Genomic DNA, 21,884 nt, shown 5'->3' on the forward strand with positions numbered 1-21,884 from the left:
TTTGCCATGATCTGGTCTATTTGAGTGGACTAGATGGGTCCCTAGATCAGTGGGGGGCCCACCTTTTGGGCTGGCAATGCACACCCCGGGTTCATCTCATGAGAGATCCCGTTTCTCTTCTTTTTCTCATAAGATGAGATAGCTCAATCTCTCATTTCGTACCACCCTGCTGGAAGGGCTGGGATGACTCCACGTGACCCCTTCGGACGGTCCCAAGCATGCCAGCCTCTTATATCCAAAAATGGGAAATCTCATTTTCTTTCCTTAAAGTTTGCTCGACCATTTCTAGTAATGAGGAGAGTTCTTCTTAGCTGTCTCGTGGTTACCTGAAATCTCATGGATAAAGGGGTGCTAGCTTGCATCCCAAGTTATCATATGGTTCTTGATCATGGATCCTAGCCACACATGAAAAGAATGGACGGTCTAAGCCCAATTCCCTTATTCCTATGTATGGGCCCAAATCCCTATACCGTTTTGGTTGGGCGGGCCCCACGAGCAAAGTGGACGGATTGGATTGCTCAGAAAGTGGCCAATGTGGCCCACTTTGAGGTTTGAAACCTACTAGTTATTAAAATTTTTAAATGGCGAGAGGATGTTGCTTCTTTTTGTGAAATGAATAGGTCAAAGGTTGTTTGACCAACTAATGACGTCCAGTGCACATCGTGCACCATAGCCCAAGGTGCACACGCACCTTGTATGGGGTCTATTGTGATGTTGGTGATAAATATACACCGGTTATTCATTTAAGGGTCCCTCTATAGGGCCCTTGACCTAGTTTGGGGCACATGTGAGGCCCAGGTGGGCCGTACTACCCATTTTTGGTCTTATCTGGCTAGTGTACACTAGACCAACAGCTGGATTGGCCTGATAGTTAGTCTCAACGGTTAAATGGGGGCCTAGAGTACGTGGATCGTTCGGTTGGCCATAATTTATTCCTCCAGGGTTGTTAATGGGTGTATTGCCCCAACATGATTTGGTTAACTTATTTATAAATCGCCTTAACTTGATGTGTTTTGTTGAGTTTTACCTCTCTAATTGGTGTCAGGTTCAACTTGGCTCCTACAGCTCCTGGTGGATGGCTTTAATGTTGACTGGAAGTCCTAACTTACACGTGTAAAGTTTAAGTCGCCTAGTTAATCGATCTTAGTTTCCATAAACGTGGTTCTCAGAGATAACACCCGTGTACCAGCGGTACGGGGTGTTACAGATGATGTGTTGTATGTATGTTTTAACCTTGTCATTATGATCTCTTATTGCATTTGATTGTATATATAATTTTGATTGATATATTATTAATGATGTAATTTGTTCAATATACTAGTATATCCAATGATCTGATTTTCTGTATAATTACAATTAGTGATCTGATTTGATAAATGGATATAACTATAAATTGATGGTTGTGATGATGTTATCAATTAGCATAAAAACTACAATGATTTAAATCTGAGAATGGGAATGATCATATGATATGTCATTCACGACTGCTTAACATGCTTGTGCATCCATCATTTGCATATACAACGCGTGCTGAATTCCTGTGGGACCTCCCTCGATTGTATACCTGATAGAATTGTTACCAAAAGCCTACTATACTGATGGAAGTCTATTCAATGAGTAGATGTAGGCCTTGCCTATGCCTACCAAATGGTAGAAGCCTGTCAAGGGGAAGATGTGGGTTAACGATTTTCTAACTCATGCAAGTTGATGGATTCTCACTTAATGCATCCATGCATTCACAAATTGCATAACATTTGTGTTTTCTTTCTGAGCTTATATTGTATATAATTGTGGTTATTGTATTTTAATTTAATGTGATGAACCATGTCGGGACTTCTCATTAGGCCTACCCAGCTTACCCATGTATTGATGTAAAACTGTACAGATATGATTGAGGGTAAGCATGTGACTCAAGAACAGAAGTACATGGTCGAGCAAGAAAATGATCCAAAGAACACGTAACTCTACTTGATAGAGGAAGAAGTTATTGCCCTAAACCAATCATGATTATTGTTTTAATTTTATTTGATGTTCTTACATTATTATTTATTTCTTTTAAGTTTTTTAGATAAGATTTATTTTATTGCATAAGACCCTGAATGATATGGTCCTTAGCTATGTTAATGACCGATACTTAAAATTAATGGTTGATTTCTTATTCATGAGACGTGGCTGGGTATGAATAGAACTTAGATTCATGTTAGTACTACTAGCTAGGTAAATTTTATGTAAGCATATCGAATAATTTAAGTATACTTAGTGTATAAATTATAATGTGGATCTTGGATTTGAAATACATGACAAGCACCTAAAATCTGAGTTGTGACATCACATCACCAAGCTCTTGTATTTAAGAGAGTTACTTTTAGCAGGACTAGCATTTAATGCTTGATAAATATTTACTTCAATTGAATTTTTGGCATTTAATGTCAGGAGAAATGCTTTAATGTAACTTTTACTTTACATATAATTATTTTTGAGAGAACTATAGCATTTAATAATCCCACATGTATATCTCTAAATCCTACTTTTGAATTTTATTTAGACCACATACTGTCTTCTCTTCTGGACTATTGATTTGGTTGTGCCAAACTATGTGTAACTACAATGTAATATTTATTTTCCATCCAACCAATTGATTAAGTCGCAATGGCCTGAATAAAGGGAAAACATAAATGTCAGCTTCATGTAAAACTTTCATGGCCCAAGAAGTTCTTCGTAGCAAGTGTTCAATCACCATTGTATCATGTGTTGTGGTCCACATGAGATTTAGATCTGCCTAATTTTTAAATTGATGCCCTTAAATAGTCTAGAAAAATGGATGGATAAAGTGAATAAAATACATGCATCTTGGATCTTGACGGGGGCAGCTGAGCACCATCCAATAGCTAGTGGCTGTTCACATGGTAAGTTGGCAACTCCATGGCTCCATGGTAGACAAACTCTGTTTCAACCCATGTGGCGTGGGTGAGTGTGAGTGCATAAAAAAATAAATAATTAATTAAAAATAAAACAAAATAAAATAAAAGTAGGCAACCGTGAGAGTCAGGGGTGTGAATGGGCTGAACTCAGGCGTGAAAAATAAAAAACAAATCAAAATCCATGCCGACGCCTAACCAGGGCTGGTTGGTTGACCATCCTAGTCAGGGTTGTTGGGAACGGGAGCCGACTAGGTGTTACCGGGGTAATTAACACCCACCCTTACCGTATGGGCCCACCTTGATGAATTTTCCCATCCTTTTGTATTATTTTTAGGAAGTGTTCATGTAACTTAAGCATATCCAAATCTCAGGTAGACCACACCATTGGAAGCAGTGGTGAATGATCATAATTAATTAAAAGCTTTTATATACGGCGAAAGTTTTGGATCAAGCTCATCTGTATGTTTTCCCTTCATCTAGGTATGCTTGACCTTATTAGGATAAATGGGAAAGAAACATTACGGTGGGCATTTCCATGGGCCCCTAGGAAGTTTTTAATGGTGTATGGTCAGTCACCACTATTTCTTATAGTGTGGTCCACCTGAGAATTAGATTTGCTTAATTTTTGAAAAAGAAAAAACCTAAAATGAGCTAGAAAAACGGATGGATGGTGTGGATATACAACAAATAATCACTGTGGGGCCTACTGTAACACCTAATCCGCTCCCGTTTGGATAGGAGGCATTTAGTTGCAATTATTGCAATATCTGGATATTATAAGCAATTATAATTTTTTTTTATTCGGTCAACTTCTTTCAGCAGCTATTTTGATACTCGATAAGATATAATATCGTGTTAGACCAGCTGACTGATTTGTGAATCATCTGTTGTATTATTTATCTATTTAAGAAGTGTCCAAGTTGAACACGTGTAGCCTCCTCGTTGGTCAACTACACTTTGAAGGTCAACCGTATATCATTTGATCACACTGATGAGTGGCTTGGATATTGATCATCTGACCCACAAGAGAAATGAATGGCCCATATTGATCACACTGCTGATAATTGATCTAGACTGTTCATCCTGTGATCAACTGTGTTATCTGTCCTTACCATTCTTTAAAAAGGAAATGGGGACCATTTTTGAAATATGGTTCACCCACCCAGATGCGGATTGCGTCCTAACGCGGCCGTCTCGAGCTGGGAACGGGCAGCGGCTTTGAGTGGCCACCGTGATATATGGGTCTCATCCACACCGTCCATACATTTTTTTCGTATCATTTTAAGGTAAAATGCCAAAAATGAGGCAGATCCAAGGCTCAAGTGGACTACACAATTGGGATTAAAATCTCACCGTTAAAAAATTCTTGGGGGCCACAGAAGTTATGAATGGAGCTGATTTTTTGTTTTCTCCTCATTCAGGTCTATATAAATTTATGAATAGGTTGGATGGAAAATAAACATCGACCCTAGAAAAGCTTCAACGGTGTGGATAAGACCCATACATCACAGTGTGGATAAGTCAGTCGAAGCTGCTGCACTCAGGAGAGAGAGTAGTCCTCATCTCATTCGTTGTATCCCATCTTAAATAAGGGGAGAGAGAGAGAGAGAGAGAGAGAGAGAGAGAGAGTCCCTCTTCTCATTCGTAGTATCTTAAATATAAGGGGAGAGAGAGAGAGAGAGAGAGAGAGAGAGAGAGAGAGAGAGAGAGATGGAAGGGATCGAGCATCGAAAGGTATCGGTGAACGGCATAAGCATGCATGTTGCCGAGAAAGGGGAGGGGCCCACGGTGCTGCTGATCCACGGCTTCCCTGAGCTGTGGTACTCATGGAGGCACCAGATCCACGCTCTGGCGGCTCACGGCTACCGAGCCGTGGCTCCTGACATGCGCGGCTACGGCGAGACCGACGCGCCAGCTTCTCCAGCCAGCTACACCATCTTCCACGTGGTCGGAGATCTTATCGCCTTACTCGACGTCCTCGCTCAAGATCAGGTATCACAAACGCAATCCTTGAAACGTGTTTTACTCCTTCATTTCTCTAGAAAGGCCGGACGAGTCGTATGATACTCTGGCTGCGTATGACGCTTGATACGCAGCCACTTTAAACGGTATATATGGAATATATTATTTCAAATTAAACCGATTAAATTGTGGAAACCACTTTCCTTAAGTTACTCTACGAAAATCAGATCGTTTCAATGATACCATCCTCTGATTCGTGGATAGATGTTTTTTGAAATAGACATTGATTTTTTTTCATTTTCGACCGTCCATTAAATGTCCAGAAATCTACTAATTAAATAAATAAATAAAATAAATGTTTGGTTCATGGTTCATCTAAAATGGTATCCCCAGATACACCGATGTCGGTGGATCCGTGGGGGCCACCTTGATGTATGTGCCTTACATCCACACCGTCCATCCGTTTTTTTAGATAATTTTAGGGAATGGTACCCAAAAGGAAGAATATGAAAATCTTAGATGTACCGCAACAGGAAACAGCATAGATTGAATACCCATCATTAAAAAATTATTTGGGGCCATCCGAATGTTCATTTTCGATCCAAACCGTTGATAATGTCATGAAGATCTGGATGAAAGAAACACTCAAATATCAACTTGATCGAAAACTTTTGTGTCCCACAATTTTTAATGGTCAATCACCACTGTTCATGTGGTGCCGTCCACCTGAGATTTGGATCTTCTTACTTTTTGGATCATCCTCTAAAATATCTTTTCAAAACGAATGGACGTCGTGGATGTAAGGCACATGCATCAGGGTGGGCCCCACAGGGATCCACCGAAGCTGCCACGGTATAGGTGCATGTATTGTAGACTGTCTTGAAGTTGTGGGACCCACCATGTTGCATATGTAAAATCCACTCCGTTACAAGGCTCTATCCTCCGTGTTAGGAGCCAAGAGATAGATCCACACAAGTCAGGTGGGGCCACGCCGCATGGAACAATGGGGATGAGATAAAGACCATAGGTTTGTGTGTGGTACCACCATATTGTGTATCTTTTATCAAAACCGTTGATCGAGTGTAACTCAGTAGGATGAAGATATTAAACAAAAATCAACCTGATTCAAAAGTCATGCTGATCACGCCACGTGAACTTGGCGATTTTGCAAGCAAATTTCAACTCTTTCCATTGGTGTGGCCCATGAGGGTTTTTTCACTGGCTTTATCTTCTTTATATACGATATAAATAATGTTTACCACGTGATGGAAGGAGTGGACTTTACAAATACAATATGGTGGACCCCACAGAGAGACGGCATGTGTTGTAGACAATTCCAATCCAACGGACACTGTTGGGGGCAAAAATACAAGTCCGAAGATTCGGACTTAATGCCTCGGGACTCGGACTTAATACCTCGGGTCACCGAAGGATGTGTCAAATCCGAGGCATGGTTCGCTAAACCGAGACAATGGTTCAGTCGGTTCGGACGACTTATCAGCGTTCCGGGCATGTGTCGGGCGGACCACCTTGCAAGACCGATCGTCGCTAAGTCAGATCTCATCCCGGATATCTTGGGATAAGATCTCCGACCCCGAAGCTCACGGGATCGGATGACGGTTCAAGACGGGCACGATCCTATCTCCGTGATACCAGGAGAAGATCCCGCGCTCAATATCAGGAGGACCCCAGCAGCTATAAAAGGAGGACCCCTGTCACCTTGAGAGGTACGAAAACAAATTCCCTCTAAAAAACCTTTCAATACTTTGAGACCCCGAGTCCAGGCCTGACTTTGGCATCGGAGGGTCCCCTGCTCGAGCCAGGGTCTCCTTTGTCCTCTTTCTGTGCAGGCATACGAGGGTCTAGGAGGACGAACCAGACACAGTGCATCAACAGTTTGGCGCCGTCTGTGGGATCCGTACAAGAAAGCCACCTCGTATCACTATATTGATTCCAATGGTGATGACTAGAAGGACGGTCCCAGAGGAAGATTTAAATGAGATTGAAGGACCGGTGGGTCCAGTCGCGGCCCCCGCGGCCCAGAACCCACCTAACAACCGCCAACGAGGAGCGACCCGGACAAGCAACAATCAGCAGGATCGCGACGGTGGACGGTTGGATAAGGAGGTTCAAGAAATCCGATCTGATATGAATATGATGAAGCAGATGCTGGAACGAATGTATCAGCAACAAATGCAGCCGCTCCCTCATCCTCAAGGGGAGACGGCACGCGCTCCAGCTACGGCTACGGCGGTTGATCCTCAACCTCCCGCGCCGCAGTCTGTCCGCCCAAGCCAACCCCAAGGCGGACCAGAACCATCTCCGGCGCAGTCAGCCAACGCTTCCCTGCCCCCGACTGATCTTCGGCACGAAATAGAGCGAAGAAGGCGCAATCGCCCTTCCATGGAAGGCACGGCAGAAAGCAGCGAACCTTGGAAAGCCGACATTCAAAATTTCAAAAAAGAAGTGCGGGAAGAGCTGGCAAAAGAGATGGCGGACATAAAGCACGGCCGGAATGTATATTCAACCGGGTCCGAAGCGAAGGCATCCCCCTTTGTGGACTCGGTACTGAAGGCCCGATTGCCCGAGAGGTTTCGATTACCTCAAATCACTCCTTTCACCGGCAAGACCGACCCGACCGAGCATATCGAGTGCTTCAGGACCTATATGGAACTTCACGATGCCTCGGATGCAGTAATGTGTCGGGCCTTTTCTCTTACATTGACTGACGTAGCTCGACTGTGGTTCAAACAGCTGAAACCAAAGTCCATCAGTTCATTCGTTGAGTTGAGCGACGCCTTCCTCACCAACTTCGTCGGTGGAAAGAAGAAATTGAAGCCCCCTGCACATCTGAATAGCGTAGTTCAGAAGCAGGGAGAGCTATTGAAAGATTACATCAAGCGTTTTAATTTCAAATCCCTTCAAGTTCGAAAACATTCGGAAGAAACGGCCCTCAATGCTCTCATGCAAGGAGTTAGGGATAAGCCATTCCTGGCATCTCTAGACAAAACTCCGCCCGATACTCTGGCAGAGTTTATGGCACGATCCGATAAATATGCCAACGCCGAGGAAGCGCGAATCCTGCGTGAAACTAAAACCTTGGCCAAAGAGTCGGCCAAAAAAGAGGCCGGCCGGGGGGAGGAAACGCAAAGAGGATCAAGCGCGTGACGAGCGAAGGTCGAAAACGGCCGGATCGAAGATTTTCCACATATACTCCCGAATAAGACTCGGGAAGAGGTACGATGGAAATAAAAACGAAGGCTTTGTTAGTTGGCCCAATTAAGCTCAGGAGTAATCCTAATCGGCGGAACAAGGAAAGTACTGCCATTATCACCGCGATCACGGGCATAACACAAGTGATTGCCGTCACTTAAAAGAAGAGATCGAACGACTCATAAAAGACGGCCGACTCGGAGAACATATGGTCAAAGCTGGGGCATCCGAGGCGCGCCCGACCGAGAGTCAGCCTATGGAAGAAATCTGGACGATTATCGGCGGTCCACAATGTGGGGGCGACTCAAACAACGCGCGAAGGAATCATGCACGAAAACTTAGTCAGCCTCAGTCCGAGCTCATGATTATAGATCGGCCATCAAAGGAAAAGAAAAGAGAAAAATATTGCATATCGTTCACTGAGGAAGACGCCCGAGGTATCCATCACCCCCACGATGATGCGTTGATCGTCTCCTTGGCGATCGCTAACCGAAAAGTGTTCCGAATACTCGTCGATACAGGATCATCTGCAGACGTATTGTTTACTGGGGCGTTCGACAAAATGGGGATCGAACGATCCGCGTTACGCCCGGTTCGGACCCCATTGATCGGTTTTTCCGGAGGACAGGTACTGCCCGAGGGGACTGTCTCATTACCACTCACTGCTGGCAATGCCCCACATCAGACGACGATGATGGTTGACTTCCTGGTCGTCGATCAACCCTCGGTATACAACGCGATACTCGGCCGACCTTCATTGAGTCTCCTCCAGGCCGTGGTATCCACATACCATCTTACAATGAAATTCCCGACCGAGTCAGGAGTCGGAATTGTCAAAGGAGACCAGCAAGACGCGAGGCGATGTTACATGATAGCTGTAAAAGGAGCCGCCGACAAGAATCCGACCAACATATTAACAATCGAATCATTGGACCCTCGGGGCGAGAATTATGAACGAGGACAGCCGGTCGAAGATCTTGTCTCAATCCCCTTAGTCGAAACAGATGAATCCAAGACAGTACGAATTGGCTCATCTCTGCAGTCCCCTTTGAGAGAAAAGCTGATCGCCCTGCTCCGAAGGCACGCCGACGTATTTGCTTGGAGTCATGAAGATATGCAAGGGATCGACCCCTCCGTGGTGACTCACCGACTTAACGTCGATCCGTCATATCGACCGATCCGACAGAAGCGACGACCGCTCGGCCCCGAACGATACGCCATCATTGAGAAAGAAGTCAACAAACTACTCCAGGCTAATTTCATAGAAGAAATACACTATCCAGAGTGGGTCGCGAATGTCGTGCTTGTAAAGAAGTCCAACGGGAAGTGGCGAGTCTGTATTGACTATACCGACTTAAATAAAGCCTGCCCCAAAGATAGCTTTCCGCTTCCGAGGATAGACCAGTAGATAGTACGGCCGGACATGAGCTCCTTAGCTTCATGGATGCATATTCGGGATATAATCAAATTGTAATGCATCAAACAGATAAATCAAAAACTACCTTTGTCACCGACAAAGGCCTTTATTGTTACCGAGTGATGCCGTTTGGTCTGAAGAATGCCGGCGCAACTTATCAAAGGTTAGTTAACAAAATCTTTGCTCGGCTTATAGGCCGAACCATGGAAGTATACATCGACGACATGCTCGTCAAAAGCATACACGCGGCAGATCACGTGAATGATTTGGAAGAAATGTTTTTAATCCTGCGGAAGTTCCGGATGAAGCTAAATCCAAGTAAATGTGCTTTTGGAGTAGGCTCCGGAAAATTCCTCGGTTTCTTGGTCAGTCAGCGAGGGATAGAGGCAAACCCTGAGAAGATAAAGGCTCTGATTGATATGGAATCCCCCAAAACCATTAAGGATGTCCAACGGTTGACCGGACGAGTCGCAGCACTTAATCGATTCCTCTCCAGAGCAACGGATAAATGCCTCCCTTTCTTCAAACAATTGAAAGGAAGACAAGCGATGGGTTGGACGGAAGAGTGTGAAGCAGCATTCCAGCAATTAAAATCATACCTCGGTTCTGCACCACTCTTATCAAAACCCGAACCGGGGGAGTCGTTGCTCCTCTACCTAGCTGTGTCCGAGGCAGCAGTTAGCTCGGCTTTGATACGAGAATCCGAAGGAAAGCAACTGCCGGTTTACTACGTCAGCAAAGCGTTATTGCCAGCAGAAACGAGATACCCAAGCTTGGAAAAAGTGGCTTTGGCTTTAATAACTTCCTCTCGGCGACTTAGGCCATATTTCCACGCTCACACCATCATTGTAATGACAGACCTTCCGCTTCGCAAGGTACTGCAGAAACCAGAAGCTTCCGGCCGACTCACCAAATGGGCTATCGAGCTGAGTGAGTTTGATATTCAATACCGACCAAAGGCAGCAATCAAAGGGCAAGCCGTAGCTGATTTTATCGCCGAGGGAACGTCTTCAACCGAACTTTCAGTAAATGATACACTGAAAGACGGTGCAGTTCCGACTTCAACCGCTCCCACTTGTCCTATTCCGTGGAATCTGTATGTCGACGGTTCTTCCAACTCGAAGGCCAGTGGGGCTGGGGTGAAACCCCCGATCATACCTATATACAGTATGCCTTACGACTCGGATTCCAAGCATCCAACAATACGGCGGAATACGAAGCGTTGTTACTCGGCCTCCGACTCGCCGCTAGCATGGAAGTAACGCACCTGAGTGTTTTCAGCGACTCTCAGTTGGTCGTTAACCAAGTTACCGGTGTATACCAGACACGGAAAGACCGGCTAAGGGCTTACATGGAGAAAGCGAAAGAACTTATCAACGGATTTCAATTCTGTCGTGTGACTCGGATCCCTCGCACGGAAAACAGCAAAGCCGATTTGCTAGCGAAGCTCGTCTCGGACAAAGAAGATGAAATACCCAGGTCCGTCCCTGTCGAATACGTTGACAAGCCAAGCATAGAGGAGCCAATTAGCGAGGCCGTCAATACAATCGACTCGGAACCTTCCTGGATTGATCCAATCCGCCAATACCTTGACGAAGGAAAATTGCCCGATGATCGTGCCGAGGCCCGACGAATTAAAATTCGAGCCTCCCGCTATACCATATTCAACGGAACCCTCTACAAGAAATGTTACTACGCCCCGTTGCTGCGGTGCCTCAAACCCAGCGAGGCAAACTATGTGTTGCGGAAAATTCATGAAGGAATCTGCGGAAACCACTCTGGAGGGCGATCCCTTGCCTACAAGGTCCTACGACAGGGATATTACTGGCCCACTATCCAACACGACGCTCGCGAGCTCGTTCAAAAATGCGACAGATGCCAACGGTTCGCGTCAATTCTGAGGCAAGCACCCGAAGCACTAACGCCGATGACTGGTCCCTGGCCTTTCGCACAGTGGGGCGTGGACATCATAGGACCGCTACCTATGGGAAAAGGTCAGACCAAGTTTGCTGTGGTAGCGGTGGACTATTTCACGAAGTGGGCCGAGGTAGAACCATTAGCTAAAATAACCGAGCAGAAGATCACCGAATTTGTATGGAAAAACATTATCTGCCGATTTGGGGTGCCCCGTACCATTGTTACAGACAATGGAAGGCAATTTGATAACAGAAGCTTTCGCGGGATGTGCGACAACCTCGGAATCAGAAACGTTTACTCTTCGCCTCATCATCCTCAAACCAACGGACAAGTTGAAGCGGTTAATAAGATTATCAAGCAACATCTTCGGACCAAGCTTGGCCGAGCCAAAGGAGCGTGGGCCGAAGAGCTCCCGAAAATTCTTTGGGCCTACCGAACCACCGCTCGAACAGCCACAGGGGAGACTCCATTTTCACTAGCCTATGGCTCGGAAGCCGTCACTCCCGTTGAAATCGGATTACCTTCGGCTCGGATCACCACATTCAATGCAGAAGCAAACGAAGAACTCCTTGCACTCGGACTTGACCTTCTGGACGAACAAAGAGAAGTGGCACGGCTGCGCACGGAGGCGCGGCAGCGACAAGTGGCTCGGTTCTACAATACCCGAGTTAGAATTAGAAGATTTCGAATGGGGGATATGGTTCTTCGAAAAGTGTTTTCTAACACCAAGGAATTTGGTTCGGGTACACTGGGACCCAACTGGGAAGGACCCTACATCGTCTCGGGCACCATTAGACCGGGAACGTATCGGCTAGAAGACCTAAACGGACAACCGTTGCCCCACCCTTGGAACGCTGAACACCTCAAAGTTTATTATCCCTAGTTCTATCTTCAACGATTAAAGACTCTGAACTAAGAAAGGATAAAGCCAAGTCGAATAAGTAAAACTTAGGCATTTCTCTTTCATTCATCAAAACATATGTAAGTACAAAGCAAGTGAATACATCAAAAAAAAATATACATATATGTGTCCAAGGGTCCCGGTAACGGTCCTCATGCGCCGGCCTCGTCCCCAGCAGTGGCGTCCGGGTTCTCGGATCCCGAGGCTGCTCCACCCTCGATTTCTGAAAGGTCAAGGTCAGGGAAGGATTTCTTTATGTCCTTGACGCATTCCAGATATCCGCTTTGGAACAAGCGGTCCCTTTCATCCTCGAACTCCGCCGACTCGAGGAATGCTTGGACGGCTTGGTCCCTAGCCGTCTCGGCCTCCCGAGTCTTCTCGTCGGCCTGCTGAATGCGCTCCGCCGCCTCAAGCTTAGCCCGAGCTAAGTCATCCGCGCACGAAGCATGGACTGCCAGAACTCGCTGATTCTCCTCTTCAGCTTTGGAGAGTCGAACCAGTGCCTGAGCGACCTCTGCCTTCGCTTCGTCCAGGGCTCTTCTGGAAGAAGCCGCCTCTGCCCTCGCGTCTTCGGCAGCTTTCCGGGCAAGGGACGCCTCGCCTGTCAGGACGCCGACCCGGATCTCGGCCTCCTCACGTCGACCGTCGGCCTCAGACAGAAGAGCCTGCAGCCGATGAGTTGAGGATAGCTCCTTGCTGGCCTTGATTAAGCAAGGAGCAAGTTCAAAAAGCATCCGGGCAGCGTGGCTGACGGTCTGCGACGACGGGGCGTTGTAGAGTTTCACGAACTCTCTTTCACACCCGTGGGCCAGGGCCCAAGGAACCATCCCCGACACCACTTGCCGCAGGGATCGACGCCCCTCTCCGGTCCGTCTCCCCTGAGGACGCGTCCTCCTCTCTCCCTCCCTCTCGGGAGCGGCCCCGGCCTCTTCTTCCCGACTCGGCAACTCCGCCTCAACGCGTGCCGAGTCAGGTGCCGACTAAGCCGCAATCGCCGTCTCTTCCGCCCTTTCGTCCGGTCGGGAATCACGACGACGGAAGGGGCAGAGCTGGCTCTTTCTCCTTCCGCAGCACCCTTTGCCTCTTAGGCCGAGGTTCCGAAAGAAGAATTGATCGCGGAGGAGCCTTCAACTTCGTGATTGGCCTAAGGGCGGGACGAGCTCCAGTCATCTCCGGTTCGGGGATAATCCTAAGGTTGGGACGAGCCGGCAGATCTGTAAAAAAAAAAAAAAAAAAAAAGAGAATAAGTTATGGCGAAGTAAGTCGGGGAAATTCGGAAAATTCAAAAGATACATTTTCAATTATGATGATTGCAGTCCAGACCTGCAAGATGAAGGCGCTCCAGCGTTGTAGAAGCACCTTCCAAGACTGTCCCTCGGATCCAACGACCTCAACTCTTTGATCCGAGCCGAGGCACTGGTCGAGCTTTTGCCGCTTCTTTGGAATATCTGCCAAACACAACCCGTCGGACTCAGAATATTACAAAAAAAAAAAAAAAAGGGAGAGAAGACCCAAGTCACTTGCTTTTGGAACGCCCGAGGGACACGAGCCTCGTAGGACCCGGACTCATCCGTCTCCCAGCGACCACATGCCCAAAACCAACGCTCTCTCCAGTGTTTGTTGGAAGTGGGAGGGTCGGTTATCAGGGAACCGCCTCCGCCTCGCCAAGCAGCGAAGACGTAGAAGCCGGGATAGTTCGGATTTACCCGCACTTGATACAGGTGGAGAAATTCGTCGACTGTAAGCGGTGGCTATTCCATCTCAGCCCACAACACCGCACATCCGAGTAAGTTCCTCCACCCATTCGGGACTATCTGCCCCGGGGCAATCTTTATGCGAGATAAAACTCCCCGAACGATGGTCTGAAGGGGCAGACGCAAGCCGCATTGCATCGACACTTGGTAAATCGCGACTGCCCCGGCCGGAGGGTGATCCGGCAAGTCATTCGGACGGGGGAGATAGGTGATGACCGACTCGGGAATATGGTACCCAACTCGGATTCTGTCCAAATCCGTCTCGGTCATGACTGAGGGAACCGGACCGCTTAAATCTTCCCCCGATCCTTCTTCTTCAGACTCGGCCTGCGCCGATTCACCAACGGGAGCAAGATCAGGGGTTCCTTCGGCGATTAAAATTTCATCTCCTTCCTCCTCATCCTCCTCCATGTCCCTTGGCAAGTTAGGCCTTCCCGGGCGGGTTAATAGAGACGACCCGCCCCGAGAAGGAACGACGGAAGCTGGGCGCTCCGCCGGAGCTTCGGTGACTCTCTCCGGTAGACAAGCAGCGTTGGCGTCCACTGCTATCTCCGTCAGTAAAGAAGGCGATTTCGCAACGTTCCAAAAACGTTGCGCTTCGCCTCCAGAAGCTCCCCCTGAGGACTTTGAGAACTCCTATCCGCCATTATTACCTAATAAAGAGGAAGGAGAAACTCACCGGAGGGAGAAAGGAAAACGGAAATGGCGGAAAGAGGCACCGACGGTTAAGAGAAAGGAAAGGAAGGAGATGAAAGGCTATGCGAACCCCAAAGAAAATGCGAAGCGGGAATGGCAAGAGCAGTAAAAGTTTAAAGTGCGGGGCCCCTGACGTTATATAAGGTCGCCATACGGCGGAGACAATTAATGGGGAAATGATTCGACGCCTGCATCGATTCCCTCACTCGACACGTGGCGCACGTCGACTGGCGACAATAATACCTTTGCTACGTGTCCAATCTTCGTTGGCGGGATGTGTGATTTGACGGCTGACGGCGCATGCGATGTCAGAAGCTGAACCGTCCCCCATCAAAGGCCTCACGGAATGCATTTAATGACCACGACTCATCTCGGACTAAGTTACGAACCGACTCCAAACTCGCTACTCCTCAGTGTCATATGAAGCAAAAATAGCTCAAATGACTCTTGTTGGGGGCAAAAATACAAGTCCGAAGATTCGGACTTAATGCCTCGGGACTCGGACTTAATACCTCGGGTCACCGAAGGATGTGTTAAATTCGAGGCATGGTTCGCTAAACCGAGACAATGGTTCAGTCGGTTCGGACGACTTATCAGCGTTCCGGGCATGTGTCGGGCGGACCACCTTGCAAGACCGATCGTCGCTAGGTCAGATCTCATCCCGGATATCTTGGGATAAGATCTCCGACCCCGAAGCTCACGGGATCGGATGACGGTTCAAGACGGGCACGATCCTATCTCCGTGATACCAGGAGAAGATCCCGCGCTCAATATCAGGAGGACCCCAGCAGCTATAAAAGGAGGACCCCTGTCACCTTGAGAGGTACGAAAACAAATTCCCTCTAAAAAACCTTTCAATACTTTGAGACCCCGAGTCCAGGCCTGACTTTGGCATCGGAGGGTCCCCTGCTCGAGCCAGGGTCTCCTTTGTCCTCTTTCTGTGCAGGCATACGAGGGTCTAGGAGGACGAACCAGACACAGTGCATCAACAGACACAATGAATTAAATATGCCTGGCCCATCTAGATTCTAAACCATTAAGTGAACGGTACACCTATTGGATTGTATGTAATCCTAAAAGACCCTAATCTCATACCAAGGTGTCTTTGTAAAATCCACTTTATCTATTACGGTCAGGTTGAATGCTCTCCCATAGCTACTTTTCTCTGCCCATCCCACCGCTGATCTTATGGTCCTAATTATCTGATAAAGCATGAAGTCAGATGTTTCATATTGAATATAATAGAGAAAGTCCAATTATTGATCTGGACCTTCCATCATGTGGGGTCCACCTTTGATTGACCATCTTTCTAAATAAAATTACTTTTGAGCAGATGATTTTACAACCATCCCATCAATGGCTACGAACTTGAGTATTCAAGCTAGTTATACTTGAAAAAGTCACGTGAATCTGGACTATTCATGTGTGAGGCCCCATCCAGCCATTAATGGACATGTTATGGCTGGATTTGGACCGTTGTGTATGGCTGCATTTGGACCACTGTACTTGTCTTCTTGGCAGTCTTGTCTCTATTGGGGTTAGTCGTTAGTGGTAGAGGTCAGCAGGCCTATCAATTAGATGCCTCAATTTGGAAATTCCTTGCCACCAATTTATGAACATGTCATGGTTGGATTTGGACCGTTGTTTATAGCTGCATGTGGACCATTGTATTTTTCTTCTTGACAGACTGTTTGTATTCCTCCATTTGTAAGCCATAAACTAGCAAATTCCATTTTAGATCAGCATATCTGGTTGGCGATGGGCCACGCATCTAAAACGGTTCTAGGGCAAGTTGGCCTAGCTCTGCAAGGAAATGACTCAGATGATGAACACTTTGAAAAATATTGTATTTAAGATTTTTTATTATTATTATTTTATTAGTAGGGGTATTTTGGTAGCATAGATTTAAAATTCAAATCAAAATTACCATTGAATCCATGTGAATATTGGAATCCTCAATTGTATATGGCACTGTATGGATGGATTCCAATTTACTTATCTATTGTCGTAAGTAGAAAAGGTAACGTTTTTAGTGGCATCTAAACTGGTCATAAGTGTTTCACTCCATTTTAAGCATGGGGCCCTAAGATCAGCTGGTTTGTTATTCAAGTGTACCATACGATTGGAACCAGTATATGGTATATGGGGGCATCCCTCTCCCAGCTGCTTCCTTCGCGTGGCTCACCTAAATCATGACCCTGCTGATTTTTTAGTCCCATGGCTAAAATGAGGTGACACACCTAGTGATTAAGGTGAACTTCACTTAAACTTCTTGATAAGGCTCACTAATTCTTGAAGTCAAATTAGCATCATTTTCATGCAAAAATAAGATACCCCAATACATGCATGCTGGCCCACTGTGATGTTTATGTAAAATCCACCTAATCACCAGATGTGTCACTTCATTTTAGCCATAAGGCCCAAAAATTAGTCAGGTTCATGATTTAGGCGGACCATATGATTAAAACAATATATGGGGCGTCCCTCTCAAATATTTCCCTTTGTAAGGCTTACCTAAACCACATGCTAAATTGGTTTGTGGGACCTACAGCTAAAATGGGATGATGCATTTGGAGATTGGGGTGAATTTCATTTAAACATCACAAACGCGTGTCGACATGGGTGACTTTTGCATAAAAATTGCCTTAATTTGACTTCAAAAGTTAGCAATCCTATCGTAAAATTCAAGTAAAGTTTACCTCAATCACCAAGTGTATCACCCTATTTTAACTGTAGGGTCCAAAAATTAACCAATTCAGAATTTAGATGGGTCATACGATGGAAGTAGTTGGGAGAACGATGCCCTGAATATTATTTTTAATCATATGGTCAACTTGAATCATGGATCAAGTTGGTTTTTGAGCCTCTACAGTTAAAATGGAGTGACACACTTGATGATCGGAATGGATTTCACTTAAATAACATAGTCTACCATGTGTGAGAATCATCGATGAGGTTGGTTTTTGAGCCTCTACAGCTATTTACTTTTATTTTCATCGAATCTTTCCACTAGACAACCCTGTGATACAGGCTTTATCTACAGCGTAACCCATCATATAAATGATTTTATAATACAAAACAGGCTTTATCACCCTTAACAAATATCCAATATATCCAATATGCATTAGATGATGCGCTTAAAATGGTCTTTTATTATTATTATTATTATTATTATTATTAACACAAAGCATTGTAACATTTCATGATATGGTGCGAAATATCGTGATATTTGGGGCAACCAAATGCACCCTTTAAAAAATCTTTAAAATCTAATAAAATGTTGTAAAATGCATAAATAATTTTTTGTAAGCACATCTTTCTTAAATATTGAATTAGAATGGGAGAAATAGTGGCAATGGGCTGGGCTGGGCTGGGCATTTTCCTTTTTAAAATTCACTGCGTCTTCCACGGTGAATATGGGGTTTGCCTTTGTGTAACTAATAAAATGTACGGGGGAATCAAATGGGACAATCCCAGCTTCTTGATTTTCCCAGTAAACATGCATTTTCATTTCGGGCAAGCGAGGCCCATGCTTTGGTGATCAAGACCACTGATCTTTTGGGGCCCATCTTGAATGGGCCGTGCACAATAAATCTTCTCCATAGATAGAGGCCTACAAATAGATGGTTAAGGAGAGAAATATATCAACGGTCTGCAACAGCCCAAACATTGGTGTCCTTGATTAGTGGGAGGCATCAGAGCATGGTCTAGGTTACTGAAGCATAGGCCCACAATTATACGTACCCGGGTCATTTTCCGGTGGGCCGTTGCATATATCATTGGCCTGAAATCAGGCATTCCATATCTTCAGGTTGGCCATTCGCGTATTCAAATACCGATGGTCAAGATAGGATTTGGCTAACTGTCTGCATCCAACATATGCTTGTGGCCCGCCCGATCATGGGACAAATCTGAATTTGGGCCACATTTTCACTATGGGCCATAGTACTGACCCTAAAGGCCAGCAACATTTTTTATTCATACTTATAGTATTTGTGTGTGGTTTTGATGCTGTTTCGAATGGATGGATGGATGAAGGTGTATGTAGTGGGCCAGGACTGGGGCGCGATCGTTGCTTGGTACTTATGCCTGTTCCGACCGGACCGAGTGAAGGCCCTGGTCAACCTCAGTGTGAATTTCTTACCTCGCATCCCATCAAAAAAACCAATTGAGATGATTCGGGAGTTCTTGGGAGATGACCATTACATTTGCAGATTCCAGGTGTGTATTCTTCCTTCTCTGGTGCGTTTGGCTGTACTATCAAATTGAATTGCAATAATTAGTCTCATCAGGTTGAGCTCACTAAATCACAAATGCGACAATTTCAAGTCGGTCTCGAAAGCAACATTACCACAACTTGATTGACTAATTCCTCATTGCGACTACCATGAACTGTCGTTTCTGTTTATCGTGCGCTTTCAGTTGCTACTTCGCAATTCAACTCACTTGCACGTCCAAACACAGCCTCAAGGCCATTTTTTTGTGGTTGGACATTCAGTTGCTACTGGGCCCAGTCCAAACCACAGGCTGAAGACATTAATCCATGTCCTTCCCTGCCAGTGAATTAGAAATCAACCGTGTGTAGGAAATCCATACCATGAAAATGGTAGGCCCCACCATTAAAATCACCATTCTCGAAAATCAGGCTGATCCACTTGGTAGATGGGCCACACCCATATTTGAATCAGACCCTATGGTGTGGCCCATCTGATGAGCGGATTTTCCTGATTTTTGCACCATGTGATCTTCACAGTGCGGTGTGCCATTCTCATGCTACAGATGTCTTACACAAGTAGTACGATAACAGAAAAATATGGTAAAATGCCACAAATTGCGGCGCAATTGCCTGTAAGTGATCATTAATCATTTTAAAGTTCCATAAGCTTGTTACTTAATAAAAATTGCTGTATTATGTAAATAGGAACCAGGAGCAACAGAAGCTGATTTCGCCAGCATGGACACCGCAAAGCTACTCACAATGCTTATAGCAAACCGCAATCCCCATCCACTTAAGATACCGAAAGATGGGCTCCGAAGCTTGCCGGATTTGGGATTACCATTGCCATCTTGGCTGTCGAAAGAGGACATTGACTATTATGCGCACCAATTCGACAAGACGGGCTTTACCGGAGGATTGAACTACTACCGCGCGCTAGACTTGTATGTGTTCTACCAACTCTGATTTGGTTTAAGCCTAATAAATATATTGCAATTAGGAGTATCAATGGGCTGGGTTTGGGTCGTCACAAGCTAGGCTCAATCTCACCCAGCTGAAAATTGATTAATTCTTACGTTAGTGTTCTTGATCCATCCATTGATCATGTGAGTCGCATATGCGACGTGTTGCGTAAGGATCGGAATTGGCATATTTGCAGGATTGTATGCATGTACATATGAAGTCCGTTTGAGCCGGGTTTTAAATGACTTGAGCCAAAGCCCAGCCTGAGAACTGATTGGATCATGCATGCCAAGCCCAAGCCCTGCCCACTGTCTATATATATATATATATAGTGTTATCACTTTGAGATTTAGAGTTTAATTGGATAGGAGATTTATCATTTGTTCCTATTAGCATTATAAAGAAAATAATAGATGATGTAAAGTAATTATTCATTAGTCTTATCATAATCAGCATTTTGTAACATAAAATAGTTAGTAATTGTTGTCTAGTAAATTCGAAATCTCTACAGATAGGAAAAAAAAATATGTGTTACCGCTTTGAGATTTAGGGTTTAATTGGATAAGAGACTTATCGTTTGTTGCTATTAGGATTATAAAGAAAATAATAGATTCCGCAAAGTAATTATTCGTTAGTCTTATCATAATCAGCATTTTATAACATAAAATAGTTAGTAATTGTTGTCTAATAAATCTGAAATTTCTACAGATAGAATTTTATGTTTTCTAACATAAAATAATTAAAATGATTGTCTAATGAATTTGAAATTTCTTCTATATAAGTTGCAATTTGAGCTGACTTGTATCAATCTTGTGAGCATTTCAAAATGTTGATTTTCAAAGATTTTCCAAAGCATATTTTGAAATGCATGTTAAATTTCCCACCCGCCATCAATGTAAGGTTGAACATATGGGTACTTTGTGTATGCACAAACTTTTCAATCCAGTCCACTCATCAAATGGAATCACCCAAATACATAGAACATGGACAGTTGGTATCATGTGGGCCATGAATCAACACTATCTCTCTCTCTCTCTCTCTCTCTCTCTCTCTCTCTCTCTCTCTCTCTCATACAAATCACCTTACAATCAGTTATCATCTTGTGCAGAAGTTGGGAGTTGTTGGCTCCATGGACAGGGGCGCAGGTGACTGTGCCGGTTAAGTTCATTATTGGAAGTTTGGACCTAACTTACAACACACCCGGTTGCAAAGACTATATACATGGCGGCGGGTTTAAGAAAGACGTGCCTTCTCTACAGGAAGTGGTTGTGATGGATGAAGTGGGCCACTTCATCAACCAGGAGAGGCCCAACGATATCAACGCTTATATTTTCGACTTCTTCGAAAAGTACTGATCAGCTTTGCCATTGATGGGCCATCCCATCTTCAAATCCCAACCTATATAAAATAAGCCTTGTATCAGACTCCTAAAATATGTTTTTTTAAGGTGGACCCTACTTGCTATACAGGTATGCATATTTGATATAATCATTTATGTTCCTCAAGATCCAATGGGTCCAGATTGCCTCAATCTATCAATGTACATGATTGTGGCTCAAAAATAATGATCCAATGGTCACAATCCCCACAATATATAATAGTACATAAAATCATGCATTGGTCTCATGATGCAGGGATGATCACCGTCTTCCTCAAGGATAACTATTCCGAATCTACGGAGTTTCTCTGGACTCCTAACGAGACTACTCAATCCACGAGAGAAAATAAGGAAAAATAGAAATAAATTCTAGAAAATTAGTAAACTGATTGATAATTGAAATAAACGAGCTTACAACCCTTTAAATAGGAATACTAAACCTTGGATGAAGTTTCAGAATTAAACTATAACTAAAACTCCTAGAAATCGTGACTTAATATAAATAGTAAACTTATTATTTATAGACAGTCATGATTTCCACTAGAC

General features: G+C 44.9%; 1 protein-coding gene across 2 annotated transcripts; it reads left to right on the forward strand.

The window, feature by feature from the left end:
- Positions 1 to 4,525: 4,525 nt before the first annotated feature.
- LOC131231777 (uncharacterized) lies at positions 4,526 to 21,426 on the forward strand. 2 transcript variants are annotated; one of them, XM_058228081.1, is made up of 4 exons: positions 4,531 to 4,913; positions 18,820 to 19,002; positions 19,703 to 19,941; positions 21,069 to 21,426. In XM_058228081.1, exons 1-4 carry the CDS (start codon positions 4,632 to 4,634, stop codon positions 21,313 to 21,315), a joined length of 951 nt encoding a protein of 316 aa, XP_058084064.1. In that variant the 5' UTR covers positions 4,531 to 4,631; the 3' UTR covers positions 21,316 to 21,426. The 2 variants fall into 2 exon arrangements, with proteins under 2 accessions (XP_058084065.1, XP_058084064.1); XM_058228082.1 differs by lacking the exon at positions 18,820 to 19,002 and having other exon boundaries at positions 4,526 to 4,913.
- The last annotated feature ends 458 nt before the right edge of the window (positions 21,427 to 21,884 follow it).

The sequence above is a fragment of the Magnolia sinica genome, chromosome 17 (genome assembly GCF_029962835.1).
Source record: "Magnolia sinica isolate HGM2019 chromosome 17, MsV1, whole genome shotgun sequence".
NCBI classification, from domain to species: domain Eukaryota; kingdom Viridiplantae; phylum Streptophyta; class Magnoliopsida; order Magnoliales; family Magnoliaceae; genus Magnolia; species Magnolia sinica.